Below are 17,712 nucleotides of genomic sequence, written 5' to 3' on the forward strand. Positions count from 1 at the left end.
CTTCCAGCTATCCCAGAGTTAAGCCCACTGATTTTTTTTTTTTTTTTTAAAGGCAGAGACATTACTTTATTCAAGCAGAGATGAACCAGACACAGATACAACATGGTAGGAATACAGGGGGTCAGGGTCAGGATATAGGAGCATACCCTCACTCTGTGGCCAGACACCCCAAGAGGTTGCAGTGAGGGGGGACAGGGCTGGTGAGCCCTATCATGAAGACCACCACAGCCCCCTCCCCTGGGAGGGACCTTTCCCAGCCTACTGAAGGGGGAGGGGGAGGGGTGCAAGGAAAGGGGCCTAGTCCTATAGTAGTTCATATAAGCGTCACTGGTTCTTAAAGCTTCTGGAGTTAAGCCCTGCTGGTTTTCAAAGCAACACATTACAGCAATTCATCTTCCAGCGCAGATCCCCAGTGCCAAGAGTGCCCTGTGTGAGGTCTGAGCCTCTCTTCTCCATGCTTGTGATGCCCCTCCTAGTTGTGGTTAGTTACACCAGGTATTTGGTTCTCAGGTACATCTTTTTTCAATGTGGACTTCTCCCTTTGATTATCCATGGAAGGTCTGTTCTGCCAATCTTTAGGTCATTTTCAGTTAGTGTGTTAGGTATAGCTGTTCTCTTGTGTCCATGGATCAAGGTGAGCTCAAGACCCTCCTACTCTGCTATCTTCCACCATTTGGTACCGTATCATTTTAATGGGAAAAGTAAGATCTTTTTAACAAGTAGTGCTAGGATGGATTTTTGGTTATTTGGAAATAAATGAGACTTGACCTCATTTTTTTCCATACAAAAAAATTTATTCAATAAATGTAAAACCAGGAATATTCTTTTTTTTTTTTAAAGAAGGCCCTTTATTTTTTTTTAAGATTTTTATTTATTTATTTAACAGAGATAGCATAAGTAGGCAGAGCGGCAGACAGAGGGAGAGGGAGAAGTAGGCTCTCTGCTGAGCAGGGAGCCCAATGCGGGGCTCGATCCCAGGACCCTGGGATCATGACCTGAGCCGAAGGCAGCCACTTAACCGACTGAGCCACCCAGGCGCCCCAAACCAGGAATATTCTTAACCCCCATTTCACTGTATAAGGATTTAAGTGGTTAGTTTAAGGGAAAAGTAACCCTGAAGTGTGCAAAGCTTATTAAACAGTAGAAGAAACAATAGGTGTCTATAGTTAACTTTTAAGTTTTTAAAAGGAAGGCTTATTTATGTTATCTTTATTATTTTCTTGATATATACCGTACCTCTTTTTTTTTTTTTTTAAGATTAAATTTAATGGAGAGAGAGAGAGCGAGTACAAGCAGGGGGAGCGGCAGGCAGAGGGAGACGGAGAAGCAGGCTTCCTGCCAAGCAGGGAGCCCGATGCGAGGCTCGATTCCAGGACCCTGGGATCATGACCTGAGCTGAAGGCAGACTCTTAACAACTGAGCCACCCAGGTGCCCCTACAAGTATTTTTTTTTAATGGATGATTTACTTGTAACTACTTAGACCATGACTTTTTGCTAAGTTAAAGGCAGTGAACTCATAAACAGATACAATGCGTATCATCTGAAGAGCATGAAACTTACACATAGATAACCCACTCTTTACTCCTAAATGAACGCCAAAGGAAGTAAAAACAAGAAAATACGCATAGTCAAAATAGGCAGCAATTATATATCCAGACTTTCTTGAATTACTATATTGTCTGCCACTCTGGTCCCCAAAAGAAAGTCTTTCCATTCTACCATGTATATCTCAGTGATGCAAAATAGTTTGTAAACAGTTGGCAGATACAAGAATGATATTTCCAGGGGTGCCTGGGTGGCTCAGTTGGTTGAGCGTCTGCCTTTGGCTCAGGTCCTGATCCCAGGAAGGAGTCCCCCATCAGGCTCCCTGCTCAGTGGGGAGCCTGCTTCTCCCTCTGCCCTTCCCGCCTGCTTGTGCACACTCTCTCTCTCTGTCAAATAAATAAAATCTTAAAAAAAGAAAAAAAAGAATGATATTTCTATATAATTATAAATGTACCTCCCCCCCCACCATCACATTAATGGTTAGTGGCAGGCCTTTTCACAGTAGAAAGTCTTAATAATATAAGAAGACTTTAAGGAAAAACTGAAATCTTGCAGTTAATGGTTTATCTGAGAAAAGCATACACAGTAATTAAATGCAGAGATTGAATCTTGATCTTACCCAATGACCTAACCAGGGGTCATTTTTTTCCCCTAAGGACATTTGGCAACATCTAAATATTTTTCATTATCACAGCTGGGGTAGTGCTGTTGGCATCCACTGGTTAGGGGCCAGGGATGCTGGTAAACATCCTGCAATGCACAGGACAGTCCCTCACAACAAAGAATTATCTGGCCCAAGATGTTAGCAGCGCCAAAGTTGAGATATCCTACAACCAAAGGATAAGTAGATGGCTGGATAGTACAATGAGAAGGAGGAAAACTAAATTTCTTTCTTCCTCATTGAAAAGCCAATTTGTGATGCCTAAAACTGGGAGGAAAAGCCAGTAAATAGCAATACAAACATGTTACTTTGAGATTTGGACATAAACACCAAATGAATCAGCTAATAGTGTTAAAAGTGACTAACTTCTGGGAAAGAAGAAATGGGTAAAGGTGGTTGGGGAGTGCTATTTGTTTTAATTAACCAGGTAAAACTAGTTGTTGCTTTGTATTAAGTATATATTCAGTTTTGAATAAAACCTTTACAATATGTTAAAGATACTGAAGTTCAGAGAAAGTGTCTTACCCAAAGTCACATAGCTAGATTTGACCTTACATCTAAAACCTTAGTTTGCTCTCTTGAATCTGACATGAATATTTAATTATACATGTGCCTTATCTCCCTTAATAAGCTGTAGGTTCCCTGAGGCCAGGATTTTTACCTGATTCAATTTAGTAATCTTAAGAATAAGTAGCCTTATATGTGGGGTGACTTTAACCATCTCACTGGGACACTTCTGAGAGTGAAATGAGATTCTGTCAATAAATACAGTGCTCTTCATCTTGATACCTTTCTTTCCAGTGGTTTTTGTTTTGTTTTGTTTTCTCCTGTTTTCTTAGAGGCTTTATAGTTAATTGGTGGCTGCCTCACCTGCTTTTTACTTAGCTTCAGTTTTCACCCAGGTCATCAGTAAAAATGTTGGTTGTGAGAGATGTAGTATTGCACTAGAGTATTTTTGAACTTCATTTTCAGAGAATCTCAGATGAATGTCCCCGGAAAGATGCCTGAAGACACAGATAGGGAAAGATACAACCAGTTTAATCTTGGAACCTAGAATAGAAAGCAGAAAACCCATGAGCCTTTGGCTCAACCACCTTTGTCTTCTTATTATCAGTTCTTGGTATTAGACCACATTCAGTAATTGTCAAATGATCACAGGTATCCTTGTTAGAGTTCATGCCCAGAATAACAACTAACATGACTGTGGTGCCAGATAGAGTTTTACATGTATTTTTGCATTTAATCATCTAAACAGTCTCCCTAGTTAGGTGTAGCTGATATCTTCATTTTATTGCCAAAGAAATTGAAGCTTCAGTGGTCCAAGTAACTTGCCCAAGGTCATACAGTTGGGACATGGCCCATCCATTGAGAATTATGACTATAACAAGTTGAATACCTGTTCATTACCAGGAAACTCAGGAAGGAGAAACAAGTCTAAGTTTGGATTTGGTTATATAAAAAATAACACTAACTATAGTCATTCACCTTCTGTTGGCTTTTTTATATGCTTTTCAATACAGTTTCATCCAATCCCATAGTTTTAATTAATAGATTTTGATAACTTCCAAAATATATCTGTAGATGATATTTCTTTTTTTTTTAAATTTTTTTCTTTTGTGTGTAGATATTTTTTTTCAATTTTAGACTAGTATATCCATTTGTAATCTCCATTTGAATGTTCCACAAATACCTCAGATTCCTTGTCTAAAACTGAAACTCCAAACCCATTTTCGCTGTTTCCCTTATCAGTAAATGATCCCACCATTCAGTCAGATGCCCAGGCAGAAACTTAGGGTCATTCTTTACTCCTTCCTCTTCCTTGGCCTCCAGAGGCACTCAGTTACCAGTAGTCCAGATATCTCTCAACTCCATCCTGTCTCTACTCCTACAATCCTAGATATATAGCCACCATCATCTCTTGCCAGAATTAAACTACCACAGTTTCTGACTGTTTCTGTACCCTTGGTCTAACTTACAGTTAGAAATCCATAATACAATCAGCAATCTTTCTAAGTATGAATTTGATTATGTTGCTCCTGCTTTTTTTACTTCATGCTGCCAATGTTGCTTTCAGGGTTAAATCAAAACAAAGCTTTTAGTTTGTTTTTGTTTTTAAAATTTATTTATTTTAGAGGGGAGAAGGGCAGAGAGAGAGAATTTAAGTAGACTCTGCACTGATAACGAAGCCCGACACGGGGCTTAATCTCACAATCCTGAGATCATGACCTGAGAGGACACTTAACTGACTGAGCCACCCAGGCACCCCAAGGCTCTTAGTTTTCTTAAACATTATCAAATGCAGGGTTCCAGTTGTGTTGTATACAAAAATATTACAGCTAATAGGGTGCCATTCACATTGTATACATTTTTGTTATTTTGAATTTTATTCATTCTAAAATCAGTTATATATCTTATTAAATGGAATCATACAATATGTGATACTTTGTGACTGGCTTTCACATATCATACTGTTTTCAAGGTTCATCCATGTTGTAGCATATAACTTGTTTTTATAGCCAAGTAATATTCCATTGTATGGATAACACCCACATTTTGTATTTATCCATCAGTAGTGGACATTTGAATTATTTCTACTTTTTGGCTATTACGAATAATGTTGCTATGAACACTTTGTACAAATCTGTGTAGACCTACATTTTCATTCTGGTATTGGTGGGTCATATGGTAACTGTTAAGATTGCCAGGCTATTTTCCAAGGCACCTGTACCATTCTACATCTGCACTAGCACCTCAGGAAGGTTTCGAATTTTCCATATCTTTGCCAACACTTGTCATTATATTTCCTTTCATTATAGACATCATAGTGGTTGTGAAGTGATATGTGGTGGTTTCGATTTGTATTTCCTTGATGACGAATGATGAGCAGCTTTTATATTAATAAAAATTAATATACATTAATTTTTTAACATTTTTTTAAAGATTTTATTTATTTTGAGAGAGAAAGCACAAGCGGAGGGGAGGGGCAGAGGGAGAAGCAAGATCCCTGCTGGGAGCCCAACTTGGGACTTGATCGTAGGACCCTGGGCTGGGCTCATGACCTGAGCCAAGTGCAGATGCTTAACTGATTGAACCACACAGGCACCCCTCTTTTTAACAAATCTAAGATAAAGTTGTAATCTATTTCTCCCCAGATGCTGGAAACAAAATCAAAAAATTTGTCAGCATCAGAAAACAGAAAAAGGAATGCTGTTAGAGAAGAAGAAAATGAAAGAAAAGCATATGGACCATTGAATACTCTTTTAGAAAAAAAAGAGGGAATACCAGAGAAAAAGGAAAAGACTTCAGAGCTACAGGTTTTGGCAGAATATAGCACAGATACATCACTGATCAAGCAGGATGTGAATTTACCTTCTTCTATGTTAACCATAGCTGATAAATTTCAAGAGCCGCTGGAAGAGAAAAAATCAGAAGACTGCATTATATCAGTTGTACTTTCTACAGACCCAGGTACATGGCCCCGAATTTTGAATACTAAACAACGGGACATTCTTGTTGAAAACGATCCACCTCAAGTAAGAAATTTTAACTTTCCAAAAGACAATACAGGGAGGAAGTTTTCAGAAACTTACTACACACGAATTCTTCCAAATGGTGATAAAACCACTAGATCCTGGTTACTTTATTCGACTGCAAAAGATTCTGTATTTTGTTTGTATTGCAAACTCTTTGGGGAAGGAAAAAATCAACTGAAGAATGAGAATGGGTGCAAAGATTGGCAGCATTTATCACATATTCTTAGCAAACATGAGGAAAGTGAAATGCATATCAACAATAGTGTTAAGTATTCAAAATTAAAATCTGATTTGAAAAAAAATAAAACTGTGGAATCTGCAGAACATGGATTACATGAGAATGAGAAAAATGATGGTGTGCTCTTGTTGTACACATAATATGCCTGATGTGGTTCTTGACATAATAGGGTCTTAAATTTATTCAGAAAAGATCTATACCCTAATGGTCAGTACCATTTTTGTTGGGAGGCTCCTATGACTTTCAGCAGTTCGTTAGCAATAAGTATAATAGCAAATAAATAGTAAAGAATGTTTCTGTTCCAAATTCTAAAGCTAATTGGGTTCAGTAGTAATTAATGCAGATTTCAATAAAGGCAGTTGTTACTTTTTCATTCTGTGTCAATTCACACCTTTTACAACTGGCATTTGAGGACTGACATTTAACATGTTTGGTTAATTTTCTGTTCTGATTACTTTGCAAGAGGGAGAAAAAAGGCTTCAATTTATCAATACTAGTTTGAACAAGATACTGTGTGACTATTCTCATCATTATTAAGGTAAAAACATTCAGAAACAGTTTGAGAGTAGAATGGAATCTGAAACTGCAGCTTTTTGCTATTAAACCAAATACCTGTGATTTATTTCTTTTGGGCAAAACATTTTTTTATTATCTGAGCAAAACAGCATTATTTGTTACATTATATTAAGGTGATTAATTTGCATTTTATTGGTCTTAATTTATAAATGTTTTTGCTTTTATTGTTGTGTGAGAACTATAAGAATAAAGAGTGTATACCTATTTTTATGTTAGTACAAATCTAAGAAATATTAAAAATATGTTAAGTCAACCTTTAGGTATTGTGGCAATTTTTTTTTCCTCTGAAGACTACATGCTTAAGTTTGAGAAATACACTAATGAAAATTAAGGATCTCTGTTTTTTCAGATGGTCACTGTTCCCATCACTATATTTAGGAATTCTCCCTTTGTATCTGATTTTGGATACCAACTTTATCATATATTAAATTCTTACATATACCTGGGTTGTGTTTCCAAGCTATGGAACAAAATGGCATATGAGCGATGACCAGAGCAGAACAAGGTGCATTCTTTTTGGCGGGGGTGACACTAGGAGTACTTATAGACTCTGTCAGTAATGCCAGTGCATAAAATTATTTTTACAATACCTAGGAAAATCATTCTCATTAATTTATAACCATTTTGGTTTTTGACACTGGACCATTTCAGTCTTTCAGAGTTGGAGTTGAATGAAGCTTTGGGATGTTTCCAAAAATCCAGTTTACTCTTGGAGGCCTAAGAGGATTCTCTAGGAATATAACACAGGTTTTGAAGTTCCTTTCCAAATGATTAATGGGCCCATTATTTCATTAAAACTTAACAGTTAATTGAATGACATTATATTAGATAGACGCTTGGTATCAGTGGTATCTGAGTAAACTAATGAAATCAACCAGTGGCTACTTAAGATAATTTCCTAAAAACATTGAATTTGTCCATTGAGAAAACAAAATTAAATCCTTTCCTTTATTATTTGACACACAGAGAACACAAATAGGGGGAGCTGCAGGCAGAGGGAGCGGGAAGCCTGATGGCGGGGCTTGATCCCAGGACCCTGGGATCATGACCTGAGCCGAAGACAGACACTTGATGACTGAGCCACCCAGGCGCCCCAGATCCTCTCCTTTAAATTCTTTCATTTTGGGGACATATATCAGACTCTTTGCTCGGCGGGGAACCTGCTTCTCCCTCTGCCTGCCGGTTCCCCTGCTTCGCATGTGCTCTTTCTCTCTCTCTCTGACAAATTAATAAAATCTTCAAAAAAATTCTTTCATTTCTTCAACATATTGCACACACCTGTAAGGCACCATAAGCTCTTCATGTAGTAATGAAGTAAATGTGAAAATTTTCCAAAAGATGTAGATGCTGGGTTTATCCCCGTTCCCTGTAAATTTCATTCAACTTTGTGGTATGTGAAATTTTTCATAATGAAATGTTGATGGAAAAATCAACTAAATTCAGAACATAATAAATATCTCTAGGCAGGGGAATAATTTTTTTTCCATTATCAACTTTTTTTTAATTATAAAATTACTATGTTCTTACTGTAGAAGGAAGGAAGAAAACAGTTAAAAGTCTTGTTTTTCATCTACTTCCCCTGCTGAAGGACTTGTCATCAGTGATCTGGACTGTACCCAGGGTTTGTTTTCATCTTTTTAATTGAGAAAAGGCATTAGGAAACATCTACCACTAATTTAATATAAAAAATTAGGAAGGACAATTCAGAATAACAGTCCTTAAGAAATGGGAATTTATTGGTTTTCTCATTTCACAAAGGACAAGGGAAATTCTTTGATAAATTTTTTATATGTACAGGGTACAGTTTGCTACACAGGATGTAAAAGTGAGTAAGTGAAGAGCTCAAGTTCTGTAGAAAGAATAATGCTTTATAATTTTAGGTCATGTTACTCTTCTGATTCGAAGCTTTGAAATTCCCCATTGCTTTTAGTTTAAAAGTCCCAGCTCCTTGGCACATCATAAATAGCTGCAATCCTGAGTGGCAGATAATAGGGAAAGAGGTTGTAGACAAAGACAACATTAAGTACAAAATTGTAGAAGTGACTAGTGCTCTATAATTTTGAATTATAAAGTGTGACCATGTTAGGATGAGATTAAAAATTTGAGAATTTAGGGGTGCCTGGGTGGCTCTATAGGTTGAGCATCTGCCTTTGGCTCAAGTCATGATTCCAGGTTCTGGGGTAGAGCCCCGCAGCAGGCTCCCTGCTCAGTGGGGAGCCTGCTTCTCCTTTTCCCTCTGTCCCTCCCCTGCTCATGCTCGCTCTCTTGAATAGATAAAATCTTTAAAAAAATAAAGAATTTGAGAATTTATAGCTGAAAGAAAAATCTAAGGCAATTACCCAAGTCTGTTTTTGACAAAGTTAGTTTAGGAAAATGGTGTAATATTGAGGACAAGGTTTTCAGAAGCCTGTGATTTTTTTCTTTTTAAGGCAACAGTGATTTTAAATGTAGAGAGTAGATGATTATGAACTAACATTCTGGAAGTCACATCTACAGCAAAGAGCAGTTAATCCAGTTTGCTTCTACAAATAAAGCAAGGGAAACCTAAAACCTGGGAAATTGGACTAACACCTCACACATATGGATGTTAAAAGACTTTCATGGGGCTCTTGGCTGGCTCAGTTGATAGAGCATGCGACTGTTGATCTCAGAATTGTGACTTCAAGCCCCATGTTTTAAGCTGACTTAAAAAATAAAAAAGACTTTCATAAGTTATATGCTTACAAATTAATAAAAAATCTAATTAATAAACCCCTAGTAAAACTGATCAAGGGATTTAAAGAAATAAAAATAACCAATATCAAGAATCACTGGAGGCTCAGTCAGTAGGGCGTGCGACTCTATCTCAGGGTGGTGATTTGAGCCCCATGTTGGATGTGGAGATTACTTAAAAAAAAAATCACTGGAGCTCCTATGGACATTAAAAACAAAAGGTTATGAACAATGTAGGTCAAAAAATTTGACAAATTTGATGTAGTACACAAATCCTTTGAAAAACACAACTTACCAAATCTGTCCCAAGAGGGGCACCTGGGTGGCTCAGTCGGTTGAGTGTCCAACTCTTGATCTGGACTTGAGTCTTGATCTCAGGGTCATGAGTTCAAGCCCTGTGTTGGGGCCCACTAAAAAAAAAATCTGTCCCAGGGTGCCTGGGTGGCTCAGTCATTACGCATCTGCCTTTGGCTCAGGTCATGATCCGAGGGTCCTGGGATCGAGCCCTGCATTTGGCTCCCTGCTCGGCGGGAAGCCTGCTTCTCCCTCTCCCACTCCCCCTGCTTGTGTTCCTTCTCTCTCTTTGTGTCTCTCTGTCAAATAAATAAAATCTTAAGAAAAAAGATTGGGAAGGAAGAATAAAACTCATTTGCATTTGACATGCCTATCTATGGAGAAAAACAAAAAGAATCTATGACAAACTATTAGAATTAAGAGAATTTAATAAGGAAATTAGTTGCAATGCCAATATATTTTTAAAATTGTATTTCTGGGGTGCCTGGCCAGTTCAGTCAGTGGAGCATGTGACTCTTGATTTCAGGGTTGTGAGTTCAAGCCCCACATTGGGTGCAGAGCTTACTTGAAAAAATAAAAAAAATTTTAAATTAATTGTAGTCATATATATTAACAATAAATTAGAAAATAAGCTAAGTGCTGTTTATAATAGCATCAAAAAATCAAATACATGCAAATAATATAGTGAAATAGATGCATAAACTCCACACATTAGCCTATAAAACATTGAAGAAAACATGAGACCATTTCCTAGATTGGAAGACTTGATATTAACATAAAATATGTCAGTTCTCCCAATGCTGATCTAGATTCATTACCATCCCAGTCAAAATCTCAGTTTTTGTGTGTGGTTGGTGGAAATTGATTAACTGATTCTAATGCTTATAGGAAATATAAAGTCTTAGAATAATAGCCAAAATAGGGGTGTCCAGCTGGCTTGGTCAGTAGAGCATGTGACTCTTGATCTCAGGGTTGTAAGTTTGAGCCCCACATTGGGTGTGGAGATTACTTAAAAATAAAATCTCAAAATAGCAAACATTCTTGAAACAATAAATTTGTGGAGGATCTACTTATCCTGCCCTATCAATATATATTATAAAACTAGTTAAGTCTGATTTTGTGGAAAGGATAGCAAATAAATCCATTAAGTAGAATGGAATAGAGAGCCCAGAAACCAAACTACACATGTATAAACACCTGGTTTACCTTTATAGTAAAGGTATTACTGCAATTCAGTGAAGAAAGGATGACTGATGGTTTTGTCAATAAATAGTGCTAGATGTAAACCTTGACTCCTCTATCCACACCGTGCACAAAAATGTATTTTGAGATTGATCACAGACTTAAATATGAAAAGTAAAACAATAAAACTTCTATAAGAAAACACAGGAAAATATTTTCATGACCTTGGAAGACACAAATTTTTTTAAAAGATTTTATTTATTAGAGAGAGAGATAGAACAAGTTGGGGGAGGGGCAGAGGGAGAAGCAGACCCCCTGCAGAGCAAGGAGCCAGATGGGATCGAGCCCCCGCATGGGGCTCCCTGCTCGGCGGGAAGCCTACTTCTCCCTCTCCCACTCCCCCTGCTTGTGTTCCTGCTTTCGCTATTTCTCTCTGTCAAATAAATAAAATCTTCAAAAAAAAAGAGGGATGCCTGTTCAGCCCTCTGAATGAAGAAAAGCAAAGCAAGGGGCATTTGATGGATCTGAGAATAGAAAAACTGCAAGAGAGCCAACAAATACTCACTGAAAGGTACAGCAGGCCAATCCAAGAACTGACACTGGAAGGGGTTTTCCTAATTCAGTAACTGATGAATGTAAGGAGTCCATAGGAAGACCCTATAAATTCCAGAAACTGAACAGTTAGGGGTCCCTTCAAGGACAAGGCCCCACACAGAGAAATCAAAATTAAGCAGATTAGGAACAACAGAGACCAAGCAAAGAGAGGTTTGGATTCAAGTGTAAAATGGGAACAGAGCCAGGTAATCTCAGAAAGCAGGTTGACATAGTTTTTTAACACTACACAAACACAACAGATGAAAGCTCTCTGAAGTACAAAAGCTACCCTGAACTACACTTCCTAATAATTCCAGAAAACTAAACTCAACCTACAAAAAAGCAACAAAAATATCAAGGCCAAATCCCAACAAAATTATTATAAGAGAAAAGAATAAGAAACAGACATCCAAAGAGACAATGAAAATATGCTAGAAAGACATGCTCAGAAAACATCAAAATAGCATATTACTTAAAAACAAGATTCAAAAAGGAAAAAAAAATTCAAGAAAATGATTCCCAATTTGATAGAACCTTAATCAGAAAAATTCAGAAATGAAGGCACAGATGTCAAGAAAAAATTAGAAATAAAAATGTCAGAAATAAAGAGTAAGGTAGAGGGAACACAAGAATGAATAAACACAACATATAGTGCCTTAAAAGAAAAAGTGAAATGGGGGACTTTTAAAAATTTATTATTTTTGATTTTTTAAAAAGACTTTATTTATTTGAGAGAGAGAAATTGTGAGTGGGGGGACGAGCAGAGGGAAAGGGAAAAGCAGACTCTGTGCTGAGCGCGGAGCCTGACTTGGGGCTCAATCCCATGACCGTGAGACCACAACCTGAGCTGAAATCGAGAGTTGGATGCTTAACATACTAAGCCACCCAGGTGCTCCTTATTTATTTTATTTTTAATTAAGCTCTACATCGTGAGACTTGAACACATGAGCCCAAGATCAAGAGTTGCATGCTCTACTGACTGAGCCAGCCAGGTGCCCCTAAATGGGGGACATTTTTAAAAATAAAAAAGAAGGGGAGCCTGGGTGGCTCAGTCGTTAAGCATCTGCTTTTGGCTTAGGTCATGATCCCAGGGTCCTGGGATCGAGCCCCGCATTGGGCTTCCCGCTCCGCAGGAAGCCTGCCTCTCCCTCTCCCACTCCCCCTGCTTGTGTTTCCTCTCTCGCTGTGTCTCTCTCTGTCAAATAAAATCTTTAAAAAAATAAAAATAAAAAATAAAAAATAAAAAATAGAAATGGAGATCACATCCAGTGGTCCAACAACCCTATGCCCATGGCTCATGAATATAAAGATCTAGAACTTAGAGCACATTTTCCCACCCATGGGGCCATGGTGGACCCATGGAGACACCCAGGGTACAGCTGCTATGGGAAACTACTTGAATAATGGAAGTAGATGTGTTGAAGCAGAATATTGATTTTTGTCAACAGGCTTCATATCCACTGATTCCTCACAACTGAGTGGGGGTTGCACACTCTTGCAAAAGTGTTGAACCTTTAGATTTGGGGAACTTGTGGATCTTTGATATACATCAAAGAACATTCTGTTGTGGATCCAGTGGCAAAGAACATGGAATTTTGTGCCACTTACATCACACTCACAAATTTAGTATCAGTTAATGAAAAGTTGGTATATGCTCTTCATCCAGAGAATCCTGGAATGACCATGCTGATACAAGAAACTATCATTACTGTGAAAGGAATTAGCCTAGGGAGGCGTATGGAAAGTTTAAAGACAAACCCTATGTCACCTGATGCAAAGAATGGTCAAGGTGCCTTGGAAGGGGTGATCAACAGGTTTACTACAGAGCAGGAGGACTTGTGAGAGTCTGTGAAACATAGTGCATATTCAGAGGCCAAGAACATGGAAAACACAGAAGTTAAGAAGCACAGTGTCTACCACCTTCATTCTACATTTTGTCAGGAAAAAAAAAAAAACAGGGGCACTTCGGTGGCTCAGATGGTTAAGCATCTGCCTTTGGCTCAGGTCATGATCTCAGGGTCCTGGGATTGAGCCCCGTATCGGGCTCCCTGCTTGGCGGGGAGCCTGCCTCTCCCTCTCCCTCTACTGTTCCCCCTGCTTGTGCTCTCTCGCTCTCTTTGTCAAATAAATAAATAAAATCTTAAAAAAAACCCACCACCACCAACAAAACAAAACATGCTTGTAGAGAAATTGAGTTTATTTAGGGAAAGGAATACTAGAACAAAGAATGAATTTGTTATATCTTGACTTTTTTTTTTGGTAGGAAGAACTCTTTCATTCCAAGAAACATCTTTTTTTTTTAAGATTTTATTTATTTATTTGACAGAGAGAGACACAGCGAGAGGGGGAATACAAGCAGGGGGAGTGGGAGAGGGAAAAGCAGGCTTCCCACTGAGCAGGGAGCCCGATGTGGGGCTCGATCCCAGGACCCTGGGACCATGACCTGAGCCGAAGGCAGACGCTTAACGAACTGAGCCACCCAGGCGCCCCTAATTTTTGATACTAGGATTGTCTTTTAAAAGCAAATGTTTATTTATTTTTAATTTTTTTCTAAGATTTTATTTATTGACTTGTCAGAGAGAGAGTGCGCACAAGCAGGGGGAGCAGCAGAGGGAGAAGCAGGCCCCCCGCGGAGCAGGGAGCCACGCGGGGCTCCATCTGAGAGCCGGGGATCACTGGGACCAGGATCATCACCTGAGCCGAAGGCAGATGCTCAGTTGACTGAGCCCCCCGGGCGCCCTAAAAACAAATGTTTATTATTGAGTGCCAATATGTCAGTGCCCTGAGCCAAACAGTTTCATAATCGTGACTCAAAGTCCTAAAGCTAATAGGGTAACTCACTTCACCCGTCTGCTGGTTTATCCTTCGGTCTAATATGCCTCAGCTGCCTCTGTTCTAATTTCAGTCCTAATTAAAATATTCAATATACACAGTTGACACTCTGGTGCTTTGCTCAATTTCTTGGCTCTTTCTTATAATAATGCATGTCTCTTCTCTTTCCACCTTCCCCCTGACAAGACAACCAGAGATCAAATCCTACAGATTTTTCCTACCTTTCTTCTTGAAATAAGCCTTTCTTCTACACTCCCACTATTGCCTTGGTCCAAGCCTACTCATATTTTTCTTACCCTTTTGCCATAATTTCCTATACAAGACCTATTTCCCTGGTATCTGTGTCTCTCTCCACTCTAGTCCATTCTTCACTCTACTATTAAAAAAAAAAAGGCAGCCTTGTCCAGTCTTCTGCCTCAATACTTCTATGAGCTCCTATATTAGTCTGCTAGGGTGGCTATAACGAAGTACCACAGTTTGGGTGCCCTAAACAGCGGCGATTTACTTCCTCACAGTGGTGGAAGGTAGAAGTCCAAGATCAAGGTGTCAGCAGGGTTGTTTTCTCCCGAGGTCTATCCCATGGTTTGCATGTGACTGTCTTCTTCCTGTCTTCACAGTCTTTTCTCTGTGTATCTGTGTCCTAACCTCGTCCTCTTATAAGGAGAGTCATATCAGATTAAGATCCACCCTAATGACTTCATTTAAACTTAATTACTTCTTTAAAACCTCATCTCCAAATATAGTCATATTTTGAGGTACTGAGGGTTAGGACTTCAACACACAAAAGCTTGGTGTAGAAAGACATTTACTACTGGGCCCTACAAGCCACTGCCAACTTCATCTCTGATTACTTCCCCCTATCACACATCCCTCACAGCCTTGCCTTCCTAAACTTCTTCCTGTTTCCCTGTGAGGCAGATACTATTTTGACTCCAGGCTTTGCATAAGTCATCCCTCTAACTGACTTCTGTTTCCTTTTCTCCCTTATTTTTATTTGTTTGAGTGTATAACACTGCTTTGTGTTCATAATTGATAAGTTTAAAAAAATGGTGTGTATATATATAATACACAACTATATATATATATCCTTTTTTTTTTTGAAATTCACAAGGAGATAAATGGCAATGTTGAAAGGCATTGGGGGGCCCAGAGCGCCCAATCTTTGTTACAACAGGCTGAGATCCATCTTCATGCAGGCCATTTCTGAATAGGCAAAAGGCATGATAAGGAAATAGTGCCAAAGATACAGCTGTAGGATTCTAAACAGGAGTGATTCTTCTATTATTAAGGCTGGTTTGGATGATAAATCTCTGCAGATTTATATTGCATTCCTTGATCTGAATAATCCGATGTGATCTCTTTGCGTTCTTCCTCTAAATAGCTCCATTGAGGGGCTCAATAGGTTAAGCATCTGCCTTCTGCTCAGGTCATGATCCCAGCGTCCTGGGATCAAGCCCTGCATCAGGCTCTCAGTTCAGCAGGGAGCCTTCTTCTCCTTCTCCCTCTGCCTGATACTCTGCCTACTTGTGTTCTCTCTTTGTCAAATAAATAAAATCTTAAAAATAAAATAAAATAAAAAGCTCCACTGAAAGTTTAAAACTGTAGGTCCTGAATCATTTTCCACTTATGGGTGAAATTTTGTTTATCCGGTAAGTCACCGGCCTCACTGGTATCTCAATTTGTACTCCCTGTACAGAGAGTACTTTGGAATTTTCAGGTGCATTGGCATGATCAGGCCCTCAGGGATCCCCATGTAAGGGAACGCCATTAATATTGAGGGCATGTAGAGACTTTTATGGGGGAGGGTCCGAGACTTCAGGCCTCCAGAAGGAGTCCTGGGGCAGTGCGGGCGTTATGGGTGGGCAAATGCTGGAGAACACCAAGGCACACCCTAGCACTGGAAACCCTGATCCTACAGTGCCTCCAGCCTCTGCACTGGGCTGCGGATCCCTGGAGGCCACAGCTTTGGCTTGGTCCTTCTTAGGTTCTGGCTACAAATTTGATTTGTGGAGCCCGGTTAAGGCGAATTGCAGCTGGGTGGTGCCGGTTATGTCACTTGATCCTTCCCGCCGGGCCCATCCTCACCTCCTCCAGGTTCAGAGCCGCCGCCTCCCTAGGGCCGTTTGCCCGGGCCAGGAGTGGGACAGCGTGGTCTGCTGAACTCTGGACCAGAGGAGGACACCATTCCCTAAGGGTCGTAGAGAAGGCCCGGGGATCCGGAGCAACTTGGTCACAGCCTCCAGGTGTGGTGTGGACTGCGGAAATTGTTCCCAAGCTGTGGATTACCACCTGAGGCACCGTGCAGGCACAGGATAGAGGGGGTTCTTAGGGGCCAGGGAAGGGGGGGCAGCTTCTTTGTGTTGCCCAAAGCCGCTGCACAAAGCCAAGGCAGACAAATGGTTCTCCAGGAGGCTTTTTCTCCTCTGGGAGGCTTTTTCTGGGTCCCCAGGGCTGCAATTATTTTATTTATATCTGTATGGATTCACAGATTCTTACTTAATTCTATTAATTATAATCCATTACCGTCATTTATTTTGTTGTCTAAATTTTCCCAGATTTGGCCATTGGGAGTCTCTTTAAGTTCAATCCTATGCCTCTTGATCTATCTCCATCCGTTTTTGCATTTTCTTATTTTCTGGCATTATCAGATGTTTCAGGCTCTTGTACTTTTCCTGCTCCAGCCCTAGAATCAGACATTTCTCCAAAAATCCCTGGTTCTTGTTAGTGAAGTGGCTGTGGTATCTTATTGTGGTTTCATTTTGTGTTTCCCTAATGACCCGTCACCTTGAACTTCTTTTCATTTGGTTTTTAGCCATTTGTGTATCTTCTTTGGGACTTACATAGGGCTTACTATTCAAGTCTGTGCTCATTTTTTACATTTATTTATGTATCTATTTATTTAATGGATGCTGTTGAGTTGTAGGAGTTCTTTATATATTCAGGATATTAATCCCTTACCAGGTGTATGATTTGCAAATACCTTCTCCTATTCTGTGGGCTGTCTTTTCACTTTCTTGATAGTGTACCTTCTCATTTTTTGTGATCTTTTTGTTTTTTTGTTAGTTCCCTCTTTTATTTCTGTGAACACTTTAAATAAAATTATTTTATGGGCTATAATCATTCCAGTGCCTGAAGTCCTATTTTTTTCCCTACTGATTCTTGCTTATGGTGGATTGTTTGTGTATATATATTTGTTAAGAAACAAAACAAATAAGCAAAGGGAAAAAAATGAGAGAAAGGGAGACCAATCAAGAAACACTGAATTATAGAGAACAAACTGATGGTTACCAGAGAGGAAGGCGGTTGGGAGGATGGGTTAAGTAATGGGGATTAAGGAGTGCACTTGTTGTGATGAGCACCGGGTGATGTATGGAAGTATTGATTTACTGTATTGTACACCTGAAACTAATATAACACAGTATGTTAAAAAAGAAAAGAAAAAAAGAAAAAAGTCCCTGAACTAGAGGCTATCTCAAAACAAACAAACAAAAACCCTCCAAAACTGAAAGCAAAGAAAACAAGGAATAAGGGGGGGAAAACCCAA

At 39.2% G+C, this 17,712-nt stretch overlaps 1 protein-coding gene across 10 annotated transcripts in view; it reads left to right on the top strand.

The window, feature by feature from the left end:
- The window catches only part of ZMYM5 (zinc finger MYM-type containing 5), a 38,271-nt gene extending 31,464 nt beyond the window's left edge, over positions 1–6,807 (top strand). For all 10 annotated transcript variants that reach the window (XM_035726689.1, XM_035726690.1, XM_035726691.1 and 7 more), the window contains one exon: positions 5,360–6,807. In XM_035726689.1, the coding sequence (XP_035582582.1) occupies positions 5,360–6,118 (759 nt within the window). In that variant the 3' untranslated portion in view covers positions 6,119–6,807. The remainder of the gene's footprint in view (positions 1–5,359) is intronic.
- Positions 6,808–17,712: the final 10,905 nt, after the last annotated feature.

The sequence above is a fragment of the Zalophus californianus genome, chromosome 3 (assembly GCF_009762305.2).
Source record: "Zalophus californianus isolate mZalCal1 chromosome 3, mZalCal1.pri.v2, whole genome shotgun sequence".
Classification (NCBI taxonomy): domain Eukaryota; kingdom Metazoa; phylum Chordata; class Mammalia; order Carnivora; family Otariidae; genus Zalophus; species Zalophus californianus.